A 27412-nucleotide genomic window follows, 5' to 3' on the forward strand; every position below is an offset into this window, starting at 1 on the left:
TGAGGAACCTTACAATGAAAAAACATGAGTAGAATACAGTTAATTCAAGCTTGGGTGAAGAAAGAGACCATGATGATTACAAAAAAGACAGACATTTCCAATTCTCATTGTCAAAACTTAAGCATTGTACAGTCCTAAGTGAAGAGAACCTTTTTGCCTGAAGGCAAAAACATAACTCCAGCTGGAAGTTCCTTATTCTCCAACCTGAGCACTTAAGCAGTAAAAACCTGTTCGTTGTCCCCTTCATTGTCCCCTTCTCTGACTTCTAGTAGAAAAATACCTGCAAACAGCTCCAGTCACAGCTTAGCAAGTCTTGAACATTAAGCTCTTCTAAACTATGTGCAAACGAGTCTATCTAAAAAGATACAAAAAGCAAAGATGATCTCTTTATCAAAGCAAGTAACAATAGATTAAAACCAATTAAAGCAGTAACAACATTAAAGCAATAACAGATTAAAACAAACCCTCTTCTGAATGCATAAGAGGGGAGCAGCAGTTTTAAAATGCCCATTACCAAAGCCATTTTCATTTCTTCACTAACTGACCTTAAGCACAGAGGACTGCCACATTCAGTACGTGTACAAACATAATTTATAGGATTCCTAGCCAAACAATAGCTTTATGCACTGTTAGCATGATCAGCACTTAAAAACCAAACAAAGCAGTAATTGCATGCTGACTGGAGAGTTATTTCTGAAAGAAAAGTAAGCCATGAATACTTGCAGAGGAAGAACTCTCTTTATCACTTACTAAAAAGTTAAAACCTCAGTTTCACACTTATCTGTAGCTCCCCGACAGATGTGTTGCCACTGCTACTGCCTCTTTGCAACTGTCAATTATCTAACAAGATCCTGCTTGGTTTCACAGCTGTCATGAAGAATACAGCAAAGCTACCATGAAGCAGCTTTAACTCACTCCTCCACATATACCCTCAGGGAGCAGCTCCAAGAAGCACTGTTGATGGTCAGAGAGGAGGAAGCCCAATCCCTCAAATCAAACCAGGGACAGAGAGAGGAGAACAGAGACTGGACTGTGATGAGGGTCAAGGAATGTGACGACCCCTTTCTTCCATCAGCCAGGATATGGAAGGGAGAAAAAAAAATAAAAATAATAATAATAAAAAAAAAAATCAACCCCAAACCGCAGAACTTCCACAGCAAGCTTTTCTGACAGTAACCTCATGCCTCTTAAAAATCCAGATACCTGCCCTGAAAACATTAGTAGGATCTGGCTTATCACAGTCCTTGGACGACTTTGAAAGACAGGTGCGCTACCCTATGCATCCATTTCTGGCTAGTATCAACCTGGTATTTCTTCGAGTCCTTAGTAGCTTACAGGGCACTGTGCTTCCAGGTTACCAATTTTATTCCTTTCCAGAACAAGTAAACAAGTCTACCACAGTTTCCTCAGACTAACGATCGCAGTTCAGTTGTCATAAACCTCTGTCCATTTGCTTTTTTAAAGTCAACAAGAACAGGAAGGCTAGTTCTGTAAGCAAAGAGAATGCTGCAATCCACAAATATACACTATAACATTTTATGTGAGTTTCAGTCTCCAGCACTGCTGGCTTGGCATCCTTCATGCACTAAATTCACAAACCAAATACTGAACTTCATAACTTCACCTCTACTTTCATGTATAAACTTATTCATACTCATGCTGGCACTGCCTCTGCCTCATTAAGGAACTGCTGACACCTCTTCTGAACTCAACGCATCTTATTCAAACCAATTCTACTTTCACAGATGTTGTTTATTAGGGAGGACGCATGCATTAAAATTTGATTTTTGTTTCTTCAGAGTTCAGCTGTTCCTGCTGTTTATCTCCATCTAAGGTAACAATTAGCCAGTAGGAAAATTACTGTTGTGTCACAAACAGAAGATTACGACTTCAGGTAGGTGATCAAACAGCAGGAGTCCATGAACACAGAAAAACCAAAAATGCTGTTTGGATACAAATGTCCTTGGCAATAGACAAAGACGAGAGACAACAAAAGAAATGACAGTCTGGATGGTTTATAAATCACTGAACGTTTCCTGAAAGTGTCTTATTAAGCACCATCAAGTATACAAAAATTTGCCAAAGTATACGTCACTATTTCAAGATTAATTGAAGAAATTACAGTGACAATATTATGTGACATTACATATGACAGCAATTTATGTGCTGTCATCTTGAACTAGGCTGAACAGCAAGTTAGAGCCAAACAAATGTTTTATTAAGAACAGGTATGATCATTACTTAATAAAACGAAGTAATCAGGAAACAGTTTCTGTCTATACTCCACACCTAACTTAACTATTGAAAAATGAGGCTTAACCGCCACGAGTCCAAAATGTTACACAGCCCATTTAAATAAGTATATTTGTATCTTTGCAAACAGGATACAATATGGCAAACAGATGCACAGGAGAAAAAAAAAAAAGGGTATGGGGGAAAGGAGAATTTTTGTTTTCCAGAGTATTGAGCAACTGGAGAGTGAGCAGTTAACTTCAACCTAAACCACCTTTAGTCTAGCTTTCATCAAAATGCACTAGCACTGATGAATTTTCTAAATCGAAGTGTGATTAACTGTTAGCAATTAACCTCTTCCCCCATCTAGTATGAAAAAATACAAGCAAACAGCAAAATGATGGGTGCAAACACCACAGGTTATTTCTTCCCAGGAAGTCTGAACACACGAGCAATTGCTACTGTCGTGAAGTTTACAGCATTAAAACAAAAAAAGTCCTCAGTTTTCTTACCAATTGTGCTCTGTAAGACAAGAAATTTTGTTGGAGAGGGGAAGTGGAATAAAAAAAAAACTCAGCTGCTTTAAGTGACATCCCCTTGTAAGGCACTCGACCGCTGATGTAAAGCTGCATACACATCCGTGGCAGTGCACCAGTGAAACACAAACTTCTCCCAAGTCCCAGCGCAGAGCCAACACAGCTGAGAGGCGCCTTCGTTCCTCTCCTCGCCAACTCGGCTGCGCAGGGGGCGAAGCACCAGTTCCCGGGTACTTTCGAAGGGCGCCCCCGCCCCCCCCCCCCCCCCCCAAGGCGGGAGGCTCCTCCGCGCTCCCCCCCGCCCTGGCAGGATGAGACCCCAGCCTCGGCGGGGGGGGGGGGAGGCGAGAGGAGCCTGGCGACAGCAGCAGCCCTATCAGCCTGACACTGGCGTGGCCGAGCCGCTGCCCCCGCGCTGCCTGCCGCCCGCGGAGGGGTGAGACGGGGGGCGTGCGCTGCGTTTGGGGGCTTTTTTGTTTTTAAGGAAAAAACCCAACAACTTGAAAACAACAATGGGGCGGCGAAAGAAGCGGCCGGCGGGGCGGGTGCTCCCAAGCGCGGCGCGGGCCGCCGGGGAAGTTGCCCGGGAGCCGGGGAGGCCGCGGCGGCGGCGGGGAGGGAGCGCTGCCCCCGCGCCGGGCCCCGCGCCCCGCCGGCAGCCAGGCCTCTCCCCTCCCGCACGCCCAAACATGGCCCCTCACCACCAGCCCTGCAACTTTTCCCCCTGCCCCCCCGCTCACCTCTCATCAGGGAACAAAAACTGCAGGCAAGTAGGCTGCGCAGGACAGCCCCCATCTTCCTTCCCTCCTCGCTCTCACCGGCGGGGAGGCGGCGGCGAGGAGCAGCACCTCCGCTGCCAGTTCATGCTTCCAGGCGGGCGGGGAGGTGGCGGGGAAGGTGGGGGAGGCGGGGAAGGGCGGCCGCGGAGATTCCCCCCTCGCCGGTCCCTAGCAGGCCACTTGCCCCGCCGCGCCGCCACGGAAGCAGGCGCTGCCCTCCATGCCGGCCGCCACCGCCTCACCGCAACCGCCGCTGTCGTTCCCCCATCCACCCCTCCGCTCGCCTGGCCGGCCTCCGCCGGGCGCGCACAGGCGCAGGGATACAGTTCTCCTCCTCCTCCTCCCCCGGCCCGGCCTCGCCTCCGCCTCCCCGCCCCGCGCCGCGCCCGGACGGCTCCCGGCTCCCGGAGCAGCGCCCGCCCCCCCGGCACCTCTCCCGTCAGGGAGGGAGCGGGCGGGCGGAGGGGCGGGGGAGGCCGCGCGCACGGGGGCGCGCGCGCGCGCGCAGCCTCGCTCTCACGCGGGCAGCCTCACACACACGCACACGCACGCCCGGCCGCCCGGCGGGTGACAAAAGCCCGGCGGGGCCCGGCGCTGGCTGCGGGGCGGGCAGGTTCCCCGCAGCACCCCCCGCGGTGCCCGCCCGTGGACAGGGTGAGGGGGCGCCGCGCGGGGCGGCCGCCCCTGTCGCATTCCAGCGGGACTACTTTCCTCCGCTCGCCCCCTCCGCCGCGTGCGATGCGGTCTGCGGAGCAACACCGGGCCGGGAGGGGCGGCGCTACTTTCTGCCACAGAGCAGGAGCGGCGGCACAAAGGCGGCGGCCGGTCTCTCGGCGGGGGAGAGGTGCCTGCGGCTTGGCTGGGTGGCGTGGGGCACTTCGGTGCCCTTTAGGGCCTCCAGCTGCTAGCGCTGCCCACCCGCTGTCGGGAAGGCCGCGCTGGTGCCCCCGAGGCGAAGGCTGCGGCGGCCCCTTGGCCCTTCCCCAGGGCCCGGCGCGTAGGTCAGCTGCGGGGTCACGGTGGCTTTTAAATACCTGCCGGCCTGCGCTGCCCTGCCGGCTGGAATAGGAGCAAACCTGGGGGCAACGGGCTGTAATACTAGCGGGTCGCTTGTTGAGCGGGGGGAATAACCTATTGGGTAAAACTAAGTTTCAATTAATACCCCCGGTGTGGAGATTGAAGAGCTGTGATTTTGATCTTTCCCAGACAGAGGCAGTAGGCGTTCTTTATGAGCAGGACTGGCTGCTTGGCTGATGCAATGGTGTGTGATTTACATCCCGGCACTTTTGGGGTGGCTTGGGTTTTTGTTGCCCTTGATAAACTAAATGTAGTGAGCTGGGTTTGTGCTGCTTAGAGCAGTAGTTACAAATGAAAAAAATTAAAATGAGTGGCCAGTGTGCTGTGTTTAAGCATAATTTACTGTTCCCCTTTCATATCTGTGCCCTTTTCTTTCTGAAGAGGTAAAAAGTTAAATGATTCTGTAATACACCCTCACTTCAAAAGAAAAAAAACCACAAAACTTCCCTCTTTACCTACTTCTTTCATTCCTAATAAATAATGCAAAACACAGCTTTCTTGCATTTCCTCTAGATTAGAAAATCTACTCCAGGATTTCTACAAAGAATATTAAGTCTAAATGTCATGACGTTTTCCATCCCTCATAGAGTGTGACAGCTGGTTAGTAGAATAACAAGAGCCAGAACAACTTACAGCAAAATTTGAGATCCTTACATTCAACAGTCTGTATTATTTTCAGGATTATTATAAATTTGTGGAAACATTTAACTTTTTAATTTCATATATGTTGAACATGTATTTTCATAGCTTTTCTTGTGATTACGGTAGGAGATAACATCTGGGCCAGATTAAAGGCCTGGGCACTGTAGACCTAACATCAGGCTCCTGGAGTCATGTGATACCAGAGTCAGCTTCTGCTGGGGAAAACCAGAACAGAAAAACCCTGAGCTTTTTTATGAAAAGAAGTCTATTTCCAACCTTCAAGGTTGCAAAAAAACATTTTGAAAGTGTAAACAATGTGACTCAGCAGCACTACCTGTCAAAGGCCGGGTCCACGTTACAAAATGTTGCCCTTGACTCTCTGCTGGATGGAACAGCCTCTGTTACCGTGCTGTCAGCTGGGAAGATTAGCAAACTCGAGCAAACCCACACGGACAGAGGACAGGAGAGGCCTCCCATGGAAAAATGCACCTAGACAGTAGATAACCCACATCTAACCCTTGTCACCACTGGATTTTGCAGGAGCAGGCAGAATAAGCACACCTTTGTATTTATTTTCACTATTTAATTGGATTCAGAGAAGAAAAAGAGGTTTGTGGAGGTTTTTTCCCTTACCATACACTCACAATGTTGCACAATCTGTGATTAACCTCTTACGCAGTATGGCAGATCTGTAATGAATTCTTCCTATCAATTGCACAGTGCACAGCTGAGGAAAACCTCAAGACTGAACCCCTGCATCACACAACACATTTCTCTACATGCTGTTCCCTCTCACATCTTACCTGTTTATGCTGAAAACACTGCTGTCTTGACTACCTCCCTTGGGAGCCTGATCCCCTGCCTGGTTGCTCTTATTTTTAAGGACATCTTCCCTGCTGTCCGGCCTGACTGGTTTTATTTTTAGCTTCCAAACATTATATGTTGTCACCGCTCATACCGGTGCATTTCACCATTTTTCTCTAATTCAAACACTTTCCTGCTTGGATTTCCTCTGAGCCATTTCATGATTATTGGTTTCGCCTCCCTCAGCCTAGCCCCTTTCCCCACAGCCTGCATAGACACAATCCTGCTCTCTCTGTTACAGCCCAGGTAGCCATTTTTGAACCCTTTTCCCCATCAATGCTTAGGACGCAAGACCAAGCCTATATTCTAAGTGTTTCTCAGCTTTACTTCTAATTCATACATGTAAAATTGACTTCATGACAGAGGTTTTTACAAAGTAAAATAGGAGGCAAGGTTACCCTACACAGAAAAGCCTTCAACAGGCAAGGTTTCTCAGAGATTATTAGGTTCTTTTATTTGAGCTTAAAGTCAATGGGAGTCAAGAGGGAAAGCCTCTTTTATTTTAGTAAGAAGCTTCCCTTGTTGCTTGCAGTTATTTTCATTAACCTTAGAAACTTTGGTTTGCTGGCTCAAATCCGAGGGTCTAACTGCTAAGAAACCTGTACAGCCTTAGCCTTACCTCTGGACTTAGTTGGTGGCTCAGTGATACAAGAGCTTTCACAGGACTTTTTGTATACTCGGATTAGTGCCCAGGTTTGGTTGGTGGCCCAGCCTCACAAGCAGTTGTGTCAGCCCACAGGACAGCAAGGGACGGCAGCTGGAGCTCCTGAAACCCGCAGCGACTGCCAATGTCGCTTTATCTTTGAACTGTGCCCTGAGTTCCAGTGGAGTCAATGGGATCTTTTGTAGGACTGGGACCAAAGTCCCTAATGAGCAAAAGCTGTTAGGAGAAGATGGCTACTCAGCAAATGAATTTGTGGCTGCCCACATCACAGAAGCCACTATCATAATTAGCTTTCTTGATGAATGTCTCAACCAGAATTAATGGGCATGGCATGGTGAAATCCTGGTCCCTCTGAAGGCAATGGCAAAATTCTCACTGACTTCAAAAGGGCCAAGGTTTCACACTGAAACGAGCTCAAGTCCTCTCTTGCCCCCAGCAGGAAAGTCTGCAGCTTGGGCAATGGGATGTGACGTAGTGATGACTTCACCAGTGATGCCTGTTACAACCATTTAGCAGATAAAATAGCACACCCTGACTTGCGGCATCATCACTTTGATGATTTGCCACTTTGCCTAGGCCACAGTTTTATTTATAATGAAAAATGCTTCATCCAGCTCTTCCCTAAAACAAAATCAGCTGTAATAAATGTGATAGATATGCCTGAGAAGGTTTATTCTGTTCCAAGAGTGCAATGGGTTCACCATAGTGTTCCTCCTTCGATAAATAGAGTACCAGATGATCCCTTCCTTCCTAAACTTCAGTAACAAGCAGACATACTTTTCCCCTCACTTTTACTCCCATACTGTATAAACTGCACCTTTTCACCAGGACATAGGCAGCTTATGAGCAGATTTCCTTGGACTGGTAGTCATGTCTCCAGACCAGAAATTTTCTGCAGGCCACGAGACCTTACTTGGTTTTGCAGTTACTGTCTGCAGCGTTCCCCACAGTCTGTCAAACCATAGCAAAAACCAGCACTCCCACTACTTCTGAGGCAATCTTCCCATCAAACATCTCATCAAATCCGTTTTTTATCACATACAGAGTTGCCTCTTCTCCCTGCATTTCAGTACTACCTTATTTTCCCCATTCTTTCTTTCCCGTCTCCTCTACCAGAAGAGGTTGCCTGGTGCCCAGGAGGAGAGCTGTGTTTCTTTGTGGCTAAAAAAAAATCCTTACAACAAAAACTTCACAGAGGAGAAGGTGCTTGAGTTCAGCAGCCCATACAGGCGAGCTAGTCCAACAGGAATCCAGCTATATCCCCAAGGGGAGATATGAAATAAGATGACCTGAAAGGCTTGGGCATTTTCTTTATGCCTTCGGAGGAACGTTTGGACTCCTGCTGCTGGTGCATCTGAGGTCAGGCTGTCTACCTACTTACTACCTCTTTTCTCCTCTTCCATCTCCCAGGGAGTTGAAAACAGCACTGCCTGAAGATACGCTTCTTCAGCGGTCATGTTCTCAGTGTGAACCGTGCAGGATTCTGATTTTAATTTGGCGCTGCCCACCAGACCACAGGGCAAGTCCAAGACTTCCCTTATGAATATCTACCCGTGGCTATATTTCAAAGCCAAATTATGAAAATGTCATTTGAGAAAGTTACAGTTCTAAAATTTGTAAAGTACTTCAATGCTAGGTCGATACAGTGAAAACATCCTTTTAAAAGAGCTCAAATGTCAGGCTGAGAGACACCAAAACACTATTTTGTTTTAGTTTGCTCAAATTTTCAAAACCAGTCAGCATCTGGGCTCTATTAACCATAACATGCATGCCTTTTAAGCAACAACAATTTAAGAATATTTCCTTTTCAAACCCCTTTCATGGAGTTCAGCATTTTGCAATATGCATCCATAATATTTAACAATTCTGCTTTGCACTGCAGCCTTTGAAGTTTAAAACTTAGTTACTGGTAAAGCTTCATACTTTTGCTCACACTATTTTAGTCATAGGGATTAATTACTAGAATTTATGCCTATGGTCAAGAAAGGTAAATCACTGTGTCATAGTAATTAGCAATCTTTCCTACAACAATTTTTAATCTTTTATGTAATGTACACGGTGTGACACACCATTTGTGCGTAGGAAAAGAGCTCATTTGCAACTTGAAATAGCTACGTCTGGGTTAAAGCACTGTGCCATGGAAGTGCAGTATATGGCAAGCAAAAAGACTCATCCCTCCAATTCAAAGTGAGAGGAAGATTCATATTTATGTTTCATATTTATATGTGTGCGTTTATATCCACGTTCATGTTCCTATTCTCTTTATACCTGTACTTTAGATTTAGATTATTTGTATTCATATACAAATTAGTCTGCGATTCAGCCAAGACACTAAGCACCTCAAGAATATGCCTATGGATCATCAATCGTGATACCTTTTCCAGGGTGTTGTTTTTATTAGCTGTTAGGTAAGTTCTCAAAATAGGCTGGAAAGGCAGGAGGCGTTCCTCAGAGTAGAAAGGAGTGCCCTCTAATGGTTTCCTGTCTGCCATGAAGCACTCTTCGAAGAGACTTGTAAGGTAAGGTCACACAAATGCAAGACGCTGGAACAATTTATTATTTCAAGGAAAATCCTAATCTTTTTTTACCCTCTTAATTGCTTTATAGGTAGTAATTGAAAAATAAGGATGGAGGCATATTCTTGGTAACGTTTTCGTTAAATTACCATTACCCAGGATTTCTCAGAGAAAAATCAATGCCTCTGACAATTCAGAACTATTACTCACACTCTGTTCAACAAGTTTTGTGTTTCACTGTGGGAAACATGTTTCAAGGCCTGGAAAGATAGCATGCAGGACATATATAAGTCCCCAGTTATTTCCAGAATCATAAAAATGATCGTGAATGCCCTAGAGCATGATACTGCTCTTGAATGAGTAAACTTCAAGGACAAAAACCTTACCTTTTTAAAATAAACAACTTTAAATCAACTAATCACAATGCAAAGAATAGTTTTAATTAGTACTTGCTCACTTCTCATCTAATGAAATCCCAAGACAATCCACAGTGGCTGATACTACAGTCTATCCTTTTTTAACAGGCCTTGCCAGTAATTTAGGTAGTGAGTTTCTAGTCTATTAAAAACACGATGATCTTTGCATCAAAGCTATAGGACTTGGAGGGAATGGCTGAAGTGGAAACTGTGCTAAATTCTACCCCCTGTCCTGCTATCAAGTTCAGGGTATGCTGTAACCACCCATGCCTCCACAAAAGATATTTGAAATACAGGCACAGGACAGCAAAACGCTCAGTGCACACATTCGTCCTGGCCATTAGCTCAAGTGTCTCACATTGATTTCATCACCTGTTAAAGCAAGGATGAATGTGGGTCCTTAGGCTTGCAGAGGCTCTGTATATAAAGGTTTCCATGGCTTATGGCCTGTAACTCATTCTTCATGTGATGAGGGGATGGAAGAAGCAATTATATATAGTTGAAGTCTCATTTGCTGCTTTTCCATCTCCATGAGTTCTTTGAATAATTTCCTTACAGTGTGGACTTCGATAAAGACTCTTCCAGTACAGCTGGCAAGTAAATGTAGGTAAGTGACAAAGGAAAATGCAGAGAAAGACAGACCCACTCCCCAAATATATTTGTTAAAACAGTTGTGCCTGCCATAAAGATATTATTGAAGGATCATCATACTCTACTTTGGAATAATTAGATTATATTTTCTCCTCTCAAGAAAAAATAGTGATTAGAGTGAGGCTATCCAATCCATTCCTCATCCTTCCTTCTTTCACCCCCTCCCCAGTCAAACCCACAAAGACAGTATTTCGTCACATGGATCTTTGAATAAAAGACAGGGAATTGTGTCTGAATAGCCCTGGCTCATAAAGCTCCTTCCAATGCCTTTTTCAGTGTCAGAGCTTTGCAGTTAATGCAACTTCTACTAATTTTTTTCCTTACTACAATTGTGAAAAAATCTAATACCTTTAGAATAATCTGAAAAGAGCTTACACAGAACAAAATCCCCGTTTAATCTTGGCATATTAAGAAATCTTTTCTTTGAATAATACATTTAAAATGCTATTTTCCCCAAACACTTTTTTTTTTTTTTAAGATAAGTAAAGCCCTAAGTGTTGAAAGAAATGATGATTTAGAGTCCTATCTTCATTTGTGGGTTAGGAATCCTGGTACTTTAACTGGAAGAAACATTAGTGAGGATATATGTATCCTATGGTACACTGTGGCAGTAAATCATGAATTCAGTATATCAAAAGGTGTTCTAATCATCAACTGAAAAAAAGCAATGGGAGCCACAGACCCAAACCACTTGAAATAGGAGAAAAAAATGCTTGCAGAGCACCATATATACCAGTTGTTTAGTTGTTGCTCCCACTTTGTGTACTGCCCCTCAGTTAGAGTCACAGAACCGTAGCATCATGGAATGGTTCAGGTTGGAAGTGACCTTTAAAGGTCACCTAGTCCAACCCCTCTGCCATGGGCAGGGACACCATCCACTAGACCAGGTTGCTCAAGGCCCCATCCAGCCTGGCCTGGAACTGTTCCAGGGATAGGGCGTCCACAGCTTCTCTGGACAACCTGTTCCAGTGCCTCACCATGCTCATTGTAAAAAATGTCTTACTTATGTCCAATCTAAATCTACCCTCTTTCAGTAGAAAACCATTGCTCCTTGTCCTATCACTACAGGCCCTTGTGAGAAGTCCCTCTCCATCTGTCTTAAAAGCCCCCTGTACTGAAAGGCCACAACAAGGTCTCCCCGGAGCCTTCTCTTCTCCAGGCTGAACAACTCCCAACTCTCTCAGCCTGTCTTCACAGGAGAGGTGTTCCAGTCCTCTGGTCATTTTTGTGGCCCTCCTCTGGACCTTTTCTAACAGGTCCATGTCTCTCTTGTGCTGGGGACCCCAGAGCTGGATGCAGCACTCCAGGTAGGGTCTCATGAGGGTGGAGTAGAGGGGGAGAGTCACCTCCCCCAGCCTGCTGGCCACGCTTCTTTTCATGCAGCCTGGCATACAAGTTGGCTTTTTAGGTTGCACGTGCACATTGCTGTCTCATATCTAATTTTTCATCTACCAGTATTCTCAAATCCTGCTCTGCAGGGCCGCTCTCTATCCATGCATTGCCTAGTCTGTATTGATAATGAGGATTGCCCCAACCCATGTGCAGAACCTTGCGCTTGGCCTTGTTGAACTTCATGAGGTTCACATGGGCCCCCTCCTCAGGCCTGTCAAGATCCCTAAGGATGGCATCCCTTTCCTCAAGTGTTATCAACTGTGCAGTTGATAGCTGAAGCATTCAGCTTAGTGTCAGCTGCAAACTTGGTAAGGATGCACTCAATCTCACTATGTCATTGGTAAAGATATTAAACAGTATCAGTCCAAATACAGACCCCTGAGGGACTCCACGTGTTACTGATCTCCATTTTGACATTTGGCCATTGACGGCAACTCTCTGGATGCGGCCATCCAGCCAATTCCTTATCCATCAAATAGTTCATCCATCAAACCCATATCTCTCCAATTAAGCAAAAAGGACGTTCTGCACATTCTGTAGCTTTTACAAAACAGCAAGGTTTGGGCAACCTGCACTTGTCCTCACTCTATTTATTTGGTTTACCTCACTGAATGACCACAGTCTACAAGCAGAAGAGCTGTAGCTCTTGGTCTCATTCAGTGCCCCAGCAGCTCCCCCAGCTTCTGCATAGAAACTTTAGAGTACTCAGCTATGTATCTGCCAGTTCTTTTTATTATTCTTTCCATTAAATACACATCATGGTTTATACTTACATGAACACAAAACATTGGAGATTGGTGCCTGTGGTGTAGCTGGAACAATTGTCATGGCTCTTTGAGACAAACAAAGGACAAAATCTGATCTTAGATACTGTTTTTCATTTCAAGCACATTCAGGAGGACCATGAGCAAAAAGCACTCAATATTATGCAGCCCTGGGTCCTTGACATATGGATCACCCAGTAATTATTTTGCTACAGAGATACCATTTCAAAAGAAAGTTTAGAACATCAAAATTCAAGTTTAAAACATTCTTAAGCTTTACACAGGAAGATCTGAAAACTGAAGCAAAACCCAGCCTAGCAAATACAAAGGCAAATTCCCATTCTCTTACCCTGTGCAAAACCTCCAACAAAAACCTCTTGAACAATGTTGGACAGACAATGGAACGGCTGTGCAGGAAGAAAAGGTACAGGATAGATACCGAGTTGTCACAACTGATGGAAATAGGGTAAAATAAATGTAAGTTGAGCTGACATAAAGATTGAAGCAAGATTTGTTAAATTTAGGTCAAAAGCCAAATGAGAAATATGCAGAGCCTTTCCTGGAGAGACCCATCTTGTTTTACCAGGTCCGTTACAAGACCTGCAGCCAGGGTCATTTCTAATTAGGACTTACTACATTCAATCAGGTGAAAATTAACTAAAGGGGGAAAAAAATGTGTTCAGTTACAAAATTATAAACTTTACCTCAAAAACAAGACTCATCTTTTGAATTCACCTTTCAAGCCTACTTTCCTTCTACAGTCTCATCTGGAAGGTAGGTGTCAACTGGTAAAGTGGGTACAAGAACCGGTATGTCACTTGGCAGCTGATGCACAGTGACTTACTGTTGTGCAAGGTCATGGACCCCAGCTGTTGCATCTGCCCACTTCAACTCCATCTGGATTGCCTCCCAGGACAACCTTCTTCTATGTTACAAACACTGATGTTTTACAGAGTCAGCAGATGCTCCAGACACAAGGAAGTAAGCTGCACTGTAACCGCTTGTAGCACATAATGCACTTTATTGGTTGCTATTTTTGCTGTTGCTGGTGTATGCAGACTGAGTTCCTAGAAATCACTTTCACGACCAGTTTATGGGGTAACTAGTGGAGATGTCTGCTGTCACCAGTGACACCCATTTCTGGCAACTGCAAAAACACCATGGCACTTGAACTACCTTCAAACTCACCCCTGAGATGGAGTCTCCAGCATCTTTCTGGGAAAGCTTACACTCTCTCTGCTAGATGTCGCATGTGGACAGGGGACAGACTTCAGCATTCAGGCCTGTCATTTTTCAAACTCTACCATCCCTTACAACATTCATTTGGATGGGGTACACCTTCATGTTATGTATTTGTTTGTATAGGAAAGCCACGTGTTTCTTTAGTTTAGCAGTGAGCAGCATAGCATGGGCTGTTCTCACTTGCTTAAAACTACACCTCACAACTTACTTTTTGCCCTTTCTAAAATGGAGTGCTCTGTAAAGGCAACATATAGCATGTGTCAAATCTGGAGTCTTTCCAGAAACAGTGCCTGAGTTATGACATGGTGGAAAAACATTTGATCTCCTTCTTGTGTGCCCTGAAACAAAACAAAGACAACATTGTCATAGTTAAATAATCAGAAGCATCTGGGAAAATGGTCTTTGGATTCTTTCAGAAATATTACCTCTGGGCTGAGGAGTCCTGTCATCCTATAAGGCAATTGTTTTGGAAAGTTATGAGCCACTAAATGGGAGGACTTGACTTATAGCCATGAAATATGTGCTGGAGGACCTCCCACTGACACCAAAGGGAGTTGCACGCACAAAGACAGAGCAGCACGCAGCCACTGAAGTAAAGGGGTCATCTCATTCATAACTTACTTGGAAGATCCAAACTTATTTGGATCCTCACTTGAAGGACCCAAATAACTTACCTGGAGGATCCAAATCCTTACACAGAAGGATTTCAGTAGTGTCAGTGGAACTTGGATTTAGGGGTAGGGAAAAAAGGCTCTTTCATGAAAGCAAACAGAAAAATTCAGAAACCAATCAACAAGCAAGCCTACAGGAAATCTGTGTCGTAGTGAGGGGTTTACTACCATCTTCCTAGCACAAGACTAAATTTTTTAACTTTGTGCAAATTTTCAGTCTAGGTGGTGTTGAGAAGAGTTGCGAAGGTCACAGCATCAAAGCCTAAGCACCACTGATCACATCCTTCTCTCAGTGTAAGCGTGGGCACAGAGAAAACCTGGTGCTGCTCCCAGTGGCTTTTGAATGTTCAGCCAGAACCCAGCTGCTTCTCTGATGTGGCAGGTACCAAAGCACCTTGTAAGTACTTGTACGTTATATAGCCACCCTCACCATCCTAGAATTTTGAAGAAACACCTTTGTGGTCTTTAGAGTGACTGCTCAAATCAGCAATGCATGTTTCAAAACATACCTATGGTTTAGCCAATCTAACCTACAACATTTGAAGTTGTTCTGGATGTTAACTGCATGTTATATGTCTTTGGGAAAATACAGTGTGCACAAATTATCTGTCAGCTATTCCGGGCTGTTGTCAGCATGATGGAATTTTCAACTATTTAAACAAATAAATTATCTTTCTATTAAAAACAAAGCAAACCAAAAAGAAGGATCAGAACACCTTGGACATGACATAGCTAAACTCTTTTGCCACTTAGCATATTTTATAGCTTGGAAGGAGAGCAGTAAAGAACAGATGCTAATGCCCTCAGGTTTTGTGCGTTTTTTTCATGAAGTGAACCAGTATACAGGAAGCAGTAATCCAGCGTAGTTGTACTGAAATGTAAAAAATACTTTTATTCATTGTTCATAGTATCTACCAAACACAAAGAGGACAAAGAGCAGTTTTATGCTTTGCACTTCGATATCCTCAAGAAGTGTAGAGACCAAGAAGAAAAAAAGAAAACTTAAGACTGTGAGTTTAAGAGTCAGCATAGGCTTCCTGAAGATGAAGAAAATTTTTCAATGTAACCTGAAGGTAGGGCTCTTCAGGTGACTTACCCATCAAGAAGCTGGTAAAGCATGTGGGGATGGTATGTACGCTCCTGAAGGGATGTGTGAGAAGTTTAAATGATGAGGGGATGCAGGTATCCCACAACTATCAATGAACAGGTAGGTAGAGAAGTGTATTACCTGCATGAGAGACTGAGTAATGCATAGGAAGGGCCCAGCAGTCTTGGCCAATTTCAGGAGTGTGAGAGCACGAAGTATTGTTCCTCTGTACGAAGAGATACTGGGTGGGAACTGTTGATTGCAATATTGGCACTTTAAACTCTATGTTTGTAGCAGTATGGAGTGTGGGATGGTGGTATCAAAGCAGTATTAAATGGTGTCATCAGATTCAAATCCACTAAGATGGTTTTGTAGGAGGAAGAAAAATAAGGTTCTGTTTTGAAACTGTCTTCTCATGTAATTATTTGGGGGGGGGGGGTTCGTTGGTTGGTTGGTTTTGTTAGCTGGTTCGTAATTTACTTGAAAGAATCCTAAGTATAAGCATTTCCTACTCCTACAGGATTACAATAAACTGAAACACTATTTGAAGAGAACTCACTATACTGAGTTTGCAGCCCTTTGAGGTAGGGAGTATGTACTCATCTCACCCATCTCAAAAAGATCTGCAATTTATTTCTTTATGACTGTTTGCAGTGGTTATAAAATTTGGGCTTTCTATTTGCCTTGCTGTACAATACCACAAAACAGTTTTGTTCATGACGGTCTACACACCTTATGATTGCTCAGCACTATAAAGCAAAACCATGAAAACCAGTAGCTACAGCATGTATTACACTCTCCAGGTGATTAAAGTCAATCTGCTTTTGGCCTCATGCTGTAACATAACTGGTTGCCTTCAGAAACACCTACCCGAGTGCACAAGTTGTTATCATATTGTGATGGCTAACCGTCCCGTTACATGTGTGGTGCACAGTGAAGACCATAGGAAATGTCAATGGACAAACAGAAAGCTGCACGTAAGTTTTTGATAAACGGTGTTAATAAGCCTAACAAACTAGAAGGATTTTTTACAGTTACTCTGTCTCACTCCTTTCTGTTTCTTAATACATAGGCATTATCCAGATAAATAAATAAGCTCCAAAAATGCATATAATTAAGCACCATAGTTGAAAAAATGATGATGGGAAACCTTCCTCTCCTGCTCTGTTAACTGGTAATGCCAGTATGTAACTAATAATGCAATCTGATTTAACATTATTGAAATACAGAAGATAATATGTTTAGTTTTGTTGTCTTCTATAGCTGTTCGCTACCACTCAGATATGTTAAAAAATTTTAGAAGTGTGTGTATATAATCCTCCACCCAGAATCTTCCAATAAACAACTTCCCTATAAAGCATTTTTGCAATGAAATAGCCATTGATTGGAAAGTTAAAAACTGAGCTAATTAAAACATTTTTATATCAGCATCCTCAAATCTTGTCAATTCTGTTTAATAAACTGCTGTTGCCCTCTAGTGTTCAAACAGAGCCTGTAAATGCCTCTCCTGAAAGATCACAAGTGGTCACCTAACAATTCCGTTTGTTCTTAATCCAACAAGACAAATGGACAGAAGAAAAAAAAAAAAAAAAAAAAAAGTGTTTCAGTACACTGCCTAATATCTACTCTTCTTTGCTCAAGCATAAAAAATGATTTTTAATGTAAGAACATGTAAAGTTGTTTGTTTCACTAAAAAACTGTGAAAGGCCACTCAGCTTGGCATCCTCACCAAATTAGTCACGGGACTCATGCACCTCTCCTTTACTTCTGCCTTTCACCAGGCTTGATATACTTCGTTATTTAGGTTGGAGGACAATGTTGCTAATGATACTAGCCAAAAATATACCCAGTGCTCTGAATGACCAAGAGATATGTCTGTCTGCCTTCTCTTGAATGTAACTCTACTGTACTGTACCGTATCAATTAACACCAACCATCTCTCCCTCCAACAAATTACCTACTACAGCAGAAATGCACAGTGAGGATTCAGGGGTTGTTCTCAGCACCCCTCCTGCAACGAGCTGCCGTGATGGCATGAGCAATGTAGAAGGCATCTCTCAAAGTTGTAGTTCTTCTGAAAGAAAATTACGGATCTGCGCCTGCATTTTACAGCCCACAACTGGGCCTAGTACTTATCATTTTATTAACTCATTTCCCAGAAATGTTGTTCCCCCTCGTCATGTTCCTTGACTAGAAACCTTTGAAAATAGCTCTTAAAAAACCCAAACAAACCTGAGGTAAACAAAGTGCAGTCAACAGATAAGCTTGAACTTGAGATACTTTTCTTTTTTAATTTTGCTCACTTTTAAGAGGTTATCCAGAATGTTTTTCATTTAAGAATTGTCAGACTTAAACAATGTAGAAGACCAACTGGTTTTGAGTCTATAAAGCAATTTACAGCCCCCACATAGTAAGAATTCAACTTCTTGACATAAGGAATACTGGCTTTTCTTTGATCTTTGAATAATGGAATTTTCAGAGAATTTTCTGCATAAAGGTATTGTTAGAGCTCTCAGAAAACTTGCCTTGAGGCCATTTTTGGATCACGCCTGCTTCCCACTGCACTAAGCTTGACAGATCTAAGAACCTCTTGGACATGAGTCACGTTTCATATTTTGCAATAGAATTAATTCCTTGTACTTACGACGCACCCTTCCTTCTCTGTCTTGATGTTTGTTGTTGATTATGCTGCCTGCCACATGGATACTTTGAAATCTAGTCTTTCATTCTAAAAACAAGTTTAAACTGGGTGTATGTGAAGGGAAATGTGGATAATACAAACTGGAAGTTGTGTAGTGGGCAGCAGATGCTCACATACGCTCCCACTCCTCTCTCGTTGCTGTTGAAGATCAGACGGAGCAGCTGTGCTTATTACCAGTCACATGAAGATGACCCTAGAAGTGAAGAGGGTGTGCTTTGACAGTCAGCAAGAGCTCTGTGTGTCCAGGAGGGACAGCAAGTCCAGCACTGTTGCAAGCAGCTATTTGAAGAGCCACCAGCCTGATGAGGAAAGTAGGAGAATGCCAGAAGCATTAAGATAACGCAGCCTTGTTCATCTGCTCCTGCCGACTGCAGGAAACTTTTTGAGGCAGGCACCCTCCTACAACACCTACAACACCCTACCTACAGCCACCACTTTCCTTTAAAACTTAGATGTTCAGCAAATGGAGACCACAGCTTTCTGTGTATCTTCTGCCAACAACACAGCTGTTGTCTTTGCTATGACCCTTCACAAGTTTCTGCCTGCTCTATGATCAGGTGCCGAGTCTCAACTGTCAGGGATTTCGGTGTACTAGAACAGATTCTCTCTTGTGCATATGCCAAGTCACTTGGTCATGCCATTTGTCATGGAAGAGCTTGATTGCAGCTTGCTTTACTTTGATAGCGGAAAAACTCATTCTCTTGGATACATACTGCAAAAACCCTATGTGCTACAAGGTGGTGAGCTCTTTAGAAAAGGCACATTCAGGTTTGCAGCATGTGGTTTTAAGGACAGCTTGTGATGTATGCAGAAAGAAACATTAAAGATAAACATATATCCATAAACTACATGTAGCTAAGGAAAATTAAGCCATGTTATGTGTGCTACAATTCTTACTGTTTGTACCTAAAACCATTTGAATGCACAGCTCTACAACTAAGTACTCCTTTAAGGCTACAAATAGAGTAAATAGGACTGCTAGACAATCGTGTAACACCATGGAGTTTGGTGCAAATAGCACTGAAAACACCCACGTGCTGCACATGCACTCAATTTATTAGGTGCGCTTCTATTCCACTGATCTTGTCACACTACAAATTAAGCTCTTGAAATGTTTTTTTTCTTAAATATAAGACCTTCTTTGCTTAACTTGGATTTGAGTGTTTATTTTCAGAATTCAGTAATAAATCAAAAATGACAGACATTATAGTTCAGTGTAGAAAAAGCAGTTTTCTTCCCCACCAAAGCCATCCGCCGCTTTCCCATTAGTGGCCGAAAAAGGAATCCATCCTCTTCCGAGATTTCAATACCTACTCTTCTGTTTCAGAGTTGTCCTCTCAGAGATGAGAGATGGTCCTCATAATCTTGTTCCCTCTTCCCATCATATGTCAGAATACATTCCATTGATCAAGTAATCCAGCCTGGTATAATGCCTCTTCTGAAGAGATTCGTATATTTTCTTCCCTGTCAATGCAATAACTAGTAACAAGAATATCACCCCAAAAAGCAAAGCTGCCACAAGGCTGCTTTTTTCTCCCAGCTGAATGACACCTTTCCCTCTCAGAGCACTCTCTGGCAGGTAGCTTTCTGCATCCAATGGGTCATAACCCTGAGGGTCATTTTGGGAAGATGTGGGGGAATTGCTAGTAGACAGAGTGAAACCGGAAAAAGAGAGGAGTGTTATGTGGCTGGTATGGTTGGAAGAGACAACTGTTGGCTCAGGAGGGCTGGCTGAAGTTCTTAGCCCTGGTGGGGCAGTAGCAGATCTGGAATTCGTGGTCACCCACTTGATTGCAGAAGTAGAAGCAGAAGTCGTGGGACTGGAAAGAGGAAAGTGAGTAACAGCCATGCTGGTGGCAAGAATACCAGGCTTAGCTCTAGTGGCTACAGTAGGTGGAAAAGTAGCTGTGGTGGTGGTGACAGTTGTAGGTTTAGCACCACCAGGATGCAGAGAGGTTGTATGAGACTCCAGTCGCATGGTACTCGTAGGCACAGGAACAAAAGTAGTACTAGTGGGTTCAGGAGCGCTAGACTGGATGGTGGGGAACAAAGCTGAGGGGGTTCCAATCTGAACAGCAGAAGATATGTTTGGTGGCACGTTAACTGCTTTCTGACTTGGGGTGGGGTCTAAGCTCTCAGGATGTTCTGCCCTTTGAGATTCACGAAAAACTGTATGAAATGCAATGTTATCTAAATGCTTGACCACATGGTTCAGGAGTTCAGATGCCTGATGAAAGGCAGATTGTTGCAAAGCAGCACTAAGATTCTGATGGCTAGTTTGACTGCGAGAAATAACGGCTCCAGCATCTGAAGATGAATATTCATTTGAAGAAATGTCCTCACTTTTGAATGATGTATCTTCTGGGGCATGTGTGTCTGGAAACAGAAAGGAAATACCAGTATTTATTAAATTTATTTTTGACTACCACAGGCTTAGTCTAGTTGTATTTCTTAGTAAAAGTGATATAAGGGTGCTCCAGAAAGCAACTAATGAAACTAACGAGGCATCATGATCTTCCTTTCTTTGAAACGTGCAGAGTGACTTCTAAATTCTCTCTGTGTCATAAGACCTGTCAGCCTTTAGCCCAGGCACATCAGACCCTGACTGTAACTTCTTACAGAATTCACCTGTGCAGTGAGATCATCCCAATCTGATTGTTTTACACTTATACTGCATGCAGGGAAGCATTTATCGAGAGGTGAAAAGCAGAGTGAGTAGGCCCATTGCCTTCAAACTATTCTCAGCCTCTATCAGGTAAGAAGTACATATCACCAACCTCACTTTTGTTAGGTGCACATATTTGCACCTAGCCAAGGTGATTATATACTACCCTTTCTTTTAATATCCAAGTACCCTGTGATTGCTTGACACAATTCAATTCACGTAGAAAAACTGTCTTATGATACAAGGTGGCAATAATATCCCCATTTTGTAGGCCCTTTTAATCACATACTGATTTGTAGGAAAGACCTGAGCTTCTACTGCCTGGCTAGAAGAAAGACACTGCTCCAGGAGCCTGCCAGGTATTTGCAGTGAAGACCTCCACCAGAAGCAGACTACACTTTGTAATTTTTTCAAAAGTTGATACATATTCCATGCAAAACGGGTGGGTGAATGTCGCTTAGCAGTATTTGGAAGCAGGACAAGTGTTATGTGGCAGAAATTCCATACAAACAATAATCCTAGCAGCTACCTGATTCTACACAGGTATTATCAAAAGACTTTGGATGACATGAACTCTTGGAAAGACTGGCTAATTGTTATCATTCCTATTTGTATATATAAATACATATGTATATAAAGTTTACATTTATAATTATTTTATAGATATATTATCATGTAGTACTGACTTTCATCCCTTTTTTTATAGAAGCAAAAAGGTTTGTCAATTGCACTGGAATTTAAATAAATAACAAAAAGCCCATGACATTTTCATTGTCACTTTTTTTTCAAGTAGAAATATTATCTAGAGGAATGGATATATTTCAGTTTTATTATACATGCACAGAAGCTTACTTGGCTGCTTTTTAGTACATATATCCAAGTCTTAAGACTCCACAAAAAAATGAAGTGCAAAAAAAACCCCCGAACAAACCCAAAACAAACCCCAAAGCTATCAACACTTTAAACAAGTGCACAGCAAATACTTCACTTGAATCACAGACACCAATCTTTATCCTAACCTTCCAGTCAAGCACCAGCTTGCTTGCAAAGTAAGATCCTAAACAGAGATAATAGACTCCGACCACAAGGTCTGACTTAGACAAAAGCCATACTCTCTTTTTAGAAGAGTGGCTATAAATAACAAATTATCAGTTGTTACATAATATAAAAATATATTATATGCATAATCAGAAACTGTATGGTCAAAGACAGTGACTCTCCCCCTCTGCTCTGCTCTCATGAGGCACCACCTGGAGTGCGGCATCCAGCTCCAGGGCTCACAACATCAGAGGGACAGGGACCTGCTGGAACAAGTCCAGAAAAGGACCATGAAGATGACCAGAGGGCTGGAACACCTCTCCGATGAGGACAGGCTGAGAGAGTTGCGGTTGTCCAGCCTCGAGAAGAGAAGGCTCCAGGGAAACCTTACAGTGGCCTTCCAGTACCTAAAGGTACTACAAGACGGCTGGAGAGGGACTTTTTACAAGGCCATGTAGTGAGGCCTACATTCCCTAGAGGGAATGGCTTTAAACAGAAAGAGGGAAGTTTTAGATTAGATATTAGGAAGAAATTCTTTACTGTGAGGATGGTGAGGCACTGGAATGGGTTGCCCAGAGGAACTGTGGATGCCCCATCCCTGGAAGTGTTCAAGGCCAGGCTGGATGGGGCTTTGAGCAACCTGGTCTAGTGGACAACCCCCCTTGACAGCAGGCTTGGAACTAAAGGGATCTTTAAGGTCCCTTCCAACCCAAACCATTCTATGAATCTATGATTCACGCAGCACTCAAAGGACATGTGGAGGGAGCACAGGGAGGCTACATGACGAGTCCCACACAGGCGTTAAGTATCACTGCTACTCTGCAGCACTCAGAATAAGTAATGTAATTGCCTGCATTAGCTAACTCTACTCCACCTTTTGAGCATCAAATATTGATTTTATAGTATTCTTTGTCTCCATTTTAGACTACAAGCTTCAAAATGCAATTGCCAAAAACTGTCATACACAAGGTACAGCTGGAGTACTAGAACAGATATGCTTGTTGATAAGAAAGAACAAGGGCACTATGCAAGTCAAACATTCAGAAGAGATTCAAAAAATAAAATGGTCCTGCTGATAGCTCAAATCCAATAAACTGCATTAGAAACCAAACTTCAGGCTGTCACCCTTAAAAAAAAACCAACTAAACACCTCCTGAGCATACTTTGCTAGAACCCCTCAATCTTGCCTGAGTATCTTAGTGGGGTGGAAAAGGCAAGCAGCACAAAAGTACATGAACAGCAGAAACCAGAAATGTTAGTTCTTTTTTAGCAATAGCTCTTTGCAGCTGGGACAAGGAAATGTTTTACTTCCCAAGCCACAGGTTGTTTCCATTAGTTATCAGCCACAAGAATAGTTAAAAAAAGAACAAACAAAATTAAATTACTAACATAAGATCAGCATTTTAAGTTGCCTTATTACTAGTAAATTATCTTTCCCCTTTTTAGTTTGGCTTTCAGTGTAATCACATGCAGATTCTCATATGAAAAAATGAAGCTTGAAACGTTTGTCAGTACCAACATTGCTCAGGTACTACCTTTGAAAACCTATCAGGAACATAAAGTAAACTAGCATAACCTTTCCATAATTCCATGTTCACAGAAGCTAAAAAATGTAAAATGTAAAAGAGATGGTACATGCAATCAAGTTGTTAACTGAGCATTACACTACATGCAGAACGAAAGCAGATGTACAGTTATATTTCTTGCTTCATTCTTTGAAACCCCTATAATCTTCCAGGTAAGGAGGAGCTGGAGAAAAGAATAGTTCTAACAACAATTTTACAAGCATGCAATTCATTTGTTGCACATTGCCTTTGCCCAATTCCTGTGTGATTGTTCTTGCACAAAAGTATTTGGTAACATGATGTGAATAATCTTTCTTCATATCCTGCTGCCACTCCTTGCATAGTTGCTCTTGGAAAAGTTCTCTTTTTCAGCCAAAGTTCAGTCTCTGGAAATAGGAAAATTCTGCTCTCTCAAGCAGCCACACTGAAACCACCCTGTGAACTCTTGGCAGGACAGCCTAATTATCAGTTTCTTATCTGAGCTGTTCAAACAGGTCTGGTGCAAGTCAACGTCAGTCAACAAGTAAGACTTGCTATGAAAAATCCCACAGCACACGACAGCGAGAGATTTCTGGGTTTGCAGCCCACATGCCATAAAGTTTTGAGTTTAGACAGTTTACATCTGCACTTCAGGTTCCCTAACTGAAAGCAGAAAATAATGATTACTATTGCCATTTACTCAGCACCATCACAGTGGCGCTCCAAGGCTTGCCCAACATTTGCTCAGTGTTTCTGCCTCTGTGTGTACATGGTATTCATCAGCGTAGCATGGATCCTTTGGATACACAGACAGCTTATACAAGGGCATGGTACTTCCATTGTTTTCAGTGATACTCTTCAGCATTACATACAGGAAATTTTCCTTCTTGAATATACTAAGATGGAAATGGCTTCTTTTTGTTTTAAGCAAGGGAAAATTATGAGGAGTTCTGAATCTAATGCGAAGGAATTTCATAAGAGTTGGGATGTTATTCCAACTGGGAAGCTGGGAGCTTCACACAGGAGCTCACCACACAGCTGCCCACCCATCTTCCACAAAGGAAAAAAGCAGCATTTTCAAATTACAGTACTTGGTTTGGAACACTTTACTAAAAACACAACCCCCAAACATTTTCTGGTCACTACTGAAAACTCACAGGTGGAAAAGTCACCTAGTGCAGGGACTTTACTGTTATTTACCTCTAGTTATCTTGTAGCTGACAAGTCCTGCTGCGGGTTTCATTGGACAAGCCTCTGTGCTAGGACAGTAAAACAGGTAGCAGTTTGGATGTGCGCTTGTCCTTCGAGCATCAAAAATCATCAAATTACACTTCTTGTCTCCTGTAAAACATGATAAATACGTGTTTCGGCAATAAGAATTTTAGGGCATCTTGATAATAAGCTCTAGTTTTTTAAATTACTTTCTTCTCATGTGAGTAAGAGGAAAACTACTAACTACAGAAACATTTCTACAGGAAAAACAGCCCAGGACTGAAGAAGAATGGCCCAGGGCCAATACATGAAAGGTCACACCTTCCTCTTCCTGTACAGATAAACTTGGGGAAATAATGAGTCAAATCCGTCATCCTCCCCTCACCCATACCAGACTGGCACCACTTTATCTAACAATTTCTCACTTACAAATCCTGATAAATCTGAAAACCTCCTCGATATACACATGGGGAAGGAAATTATTTATACGCTTTTCCCTATCACATCCCAGGAATTGCTTGGCCTGCTGCTGCTTGCGGGGGGTGGGGGGGGTGGCTGTGTCACGCTTACCACCGTCATTTCTACTCCCTGCCCTACATCCTACTGCTCCAGGAGCTAACGCACAGCCACGGTCTCAGGGAAGGGTGACCGCTCTCGGGTTTGGCTAAAACTAAACGCAGCCCTTCTGCTGAACACAGTTTATGCATCTGAGGGTCTAGGGATCGGAGAGGTTTTCACGTTTAAAACCACCATCCTTACTTTGCCACAGCTATTTTCTTGACCTTGGGGGGGGTCCACCGCTGGGATGTAGCACCCCGCTGGCACGGCGGGCCAGCAGCCGCACGCAGAGGATAAATTAAGCTTTCAGCGCCGAACGCAGCCAGCAGCCCCGGAATACCACGCGAGCCCGGACTTCCCAAGCAGTTTCCCGAGGTCGGTACGTACGGACAGAGGATCCCGGAGCGGGGCCGGTTACCTGCGAGCGGCGCCCCCGAGCAGCAGGCGCGGACACACGCCGCCGGGTCCCGGGCGCGCACCGGCTCGGCGCTCCTGACGCCCTCGGGCAGCGATAAATTTATATCGATGATGGTGTTTTCCATTTTCTCCGTGGAGCACTCCTGGCTCAGGGATGGGTCGGCCACCAGACAGGTGAGCGCCAGCAGGCGAACCAGCCACCGGCTGCTACCGGCAGGCATGGTTGCTCGGGGCGGGGGGTGCCCTCGCCGGGCTGTGACGACACCTGGCACCGGCGGCCCCGGCACCCTGCTCCGCCGGCAGCCGGGTTTGGCGGCGAGCTCCCCGCAGCGCCGGCAGCCGCGACGCCTCCTCTGCTGCCGGGGCGGGGACGTGTTTCGGGGGGACCCTCGGGCCGCGGGACGGCAGCGGCGGGGCCGGGCGGGCTGCGCGGGGCGGCGGGGCGGGGGGTGCCCCGGGCCGCGGCACGTCCGGGAGGCGGGGCCGTGGGAGGTGGCGCGGCGGGAGCGGGGCTCGGGCTGCCGGCCCGGCGGGGCCATCACGCTCCTCCAGCCGCCCGCCGGCCCCGGGCGCCAAGCGGACACCGCGCGGGGAGGCTCCTCGGGCGCAGGCGGCGGTGGCGGCGCGGTTCTGCGTGCAGCCTGGCCCGCCCCGCCCCGCCCCGCCGGCCGGGACCCGCCGCTGGAGGCTGACGGGGAAGCCCGCGGCGGCGCGTACCGGCCCTGGCGGACAGCGCGCGGTGCCGTCTGTGCACAGGCGGCCCGACTTACCGGCCGGAGCTGCTGCAGCCTGGCTGCTGGCAGCACGGACTGGCGGCTTAGCCAGTCTTCCCTCAATAGCCTTAGTGCCATTGCTTGCTTAAGTAATGGTTTCCCTTGGAAATTTTTTTTTTTTTGAGTGGCACAGTTTCAGGGTAAGAAGTGGCCCAGAGAGTAAAGGGCACAAGGCATAAAAAGTTGGGAAGGTGTATTCCTTCTCTTTCAAGTTTCTCATCCTTAGAGAGAAGGAAGAGAACACTATGAGCACTTAGAATAACACAGTTGTGTGTAAATTAAAGGCGTTTTCTCTTTGGGATGGACATGAAGAGGTACCAAAGGGCAGGCTATTATACATGTTGTAATGGTTAGAGTAGGATAATGGAAACAAGGAGTCTGGTCACGTCTCTGGCAGACATCTGCTGTCTACTTTAAAGAAAGAAACTTAACTTGAGGTGATTTCTTGCTTCTCTGAAATCCTTCCCTGGAAGGGGCGCGGTGCAGGCAGCAACAGCAGCACCAGGGGCACATCCTGCACTGCACTGCCCTGCCGCTTGCCCTGAGCTGCGCCGGACACCATGGACTCATGCCAAGGGTCAGGCAGCTGGTAGATGTTCTTCATGCCCAGTCAATCCCCATCTCCTTGTTAATACAGGTGGGTGTCGGCTTTTATTTGGACGTGTTTTAAGAGACTGAGCCCACCATCTCATCTCATCTCATGGCCAGTTTGGGGCAATTCCTAATGTTTTGTAGTGATTTTTGCGTTCTTGGTGAGTTGTTTTCTGAAATTTTCAGCTGCACTTATTTAAGAAAATGTCTGTTTCTAGACACATTTCTCTCTTTTGGTAAACTCGTAAAATTGTATTCACTGTTAAAAGAAAAGACTATAAGTGAATGTGGATGTTTAAGGTGTCACCTGTTAACCGTATCATACAGTGAACGAACTATGGGAACGAAGACGAAAAGCAAGCATAGATATTACCTCTGCT

At 44.4% G+C, this 27412-nt stretch overlaps 2 protein-coding genes across 4 annotated transcripts in view; both read right to left on the bottom strand.

Moving 5' to 3' along the window:
• Positions 1-4032, bottom strand: part of LRP6 (LDL receptor related protein 6) — a 128357-nt gene extending 124325 nt beyond the window's left edge. For 2 of the 3 annotated variants that reach the window (XM_056339622.1, XM_056339623.1), the window contains exon 1: positions 3509-4032. In XM_056339622.1, the coding sequence (XP_056195597.1) occupies positions 3509-3563 (55 nt within the window). In that variant the 5' untranslated portion in view covers positions 3564-4032. The remainder of the gene's footprint in view (positions 1-3508) is intronic. The other variant, XM_056339621.1, reaches the window with a different exon arrangement.
• A 14633-nt stretch (positions 4033-18665) lies between these two features.
• On the bottom strand, positions 18666-26103 carry MANSC1 (MANSC domain containing 1). The gene is made up of 3 exons (XM_056341860.1): positions 25670-26103; positions 24682-24822; positions 18666-20610 (listed from the first exon to the last, which is right to left on the bottom strand). The coding sequence occupies exons 1-3, from the start codon at positions 25887-25889 to the stop codon at positions 19616-19618; spliced, it is 1356 nt and encodes a 451-aa protein (XP_056197835.1). The 5' UTR covers positions 25890-26103; the 3' UTR covers positions 18666-19615.
• Between the last annotated feature and the right edge of the window lie 1309 nt (positions 26104-27412).

This window comes from Falco biarmicus, chromosome 5 (genome assembly GCF_023638135.1).
Source record: "Falco biarmicus isolate bFalBia1 chromosome 5, bFalBia1.pri, whole genome shotgun sequence".
NCBI lineage: Eukaryota > Metazoa > Chordata > Aves > Falconiformes > Falconidae > Falco > Falco biarmicus.

What these genes read in the sequence shown, in the direction of transcription:
- MANSC1 (XM_056341860.1), bottom strand. Translation starts at nt 25,889, where the DNA reads ATGCCTGCCGGTAGCAGCCGGTGGCTGGTTCGCCTGCTGGCGCTCACC. An exon ending in CTCGGGGGCGCCGCTCGCAG is followed by an intron (nt 24,823 to 25,669) that starts GTAACCGGCCCC and finishes CATGTTTTACAG; the next exon opens with GAGACAAGAAGTGTAATTTG. An exon ending in CAGCTACAAGATAACTAGAG is followed by an intron (nt 20,611 to 24,681) that starts GTAAATAACAGT and finishes TTCTGTTTCCAG; the next exon opens with ACACACATGCCCCAGAAGAT.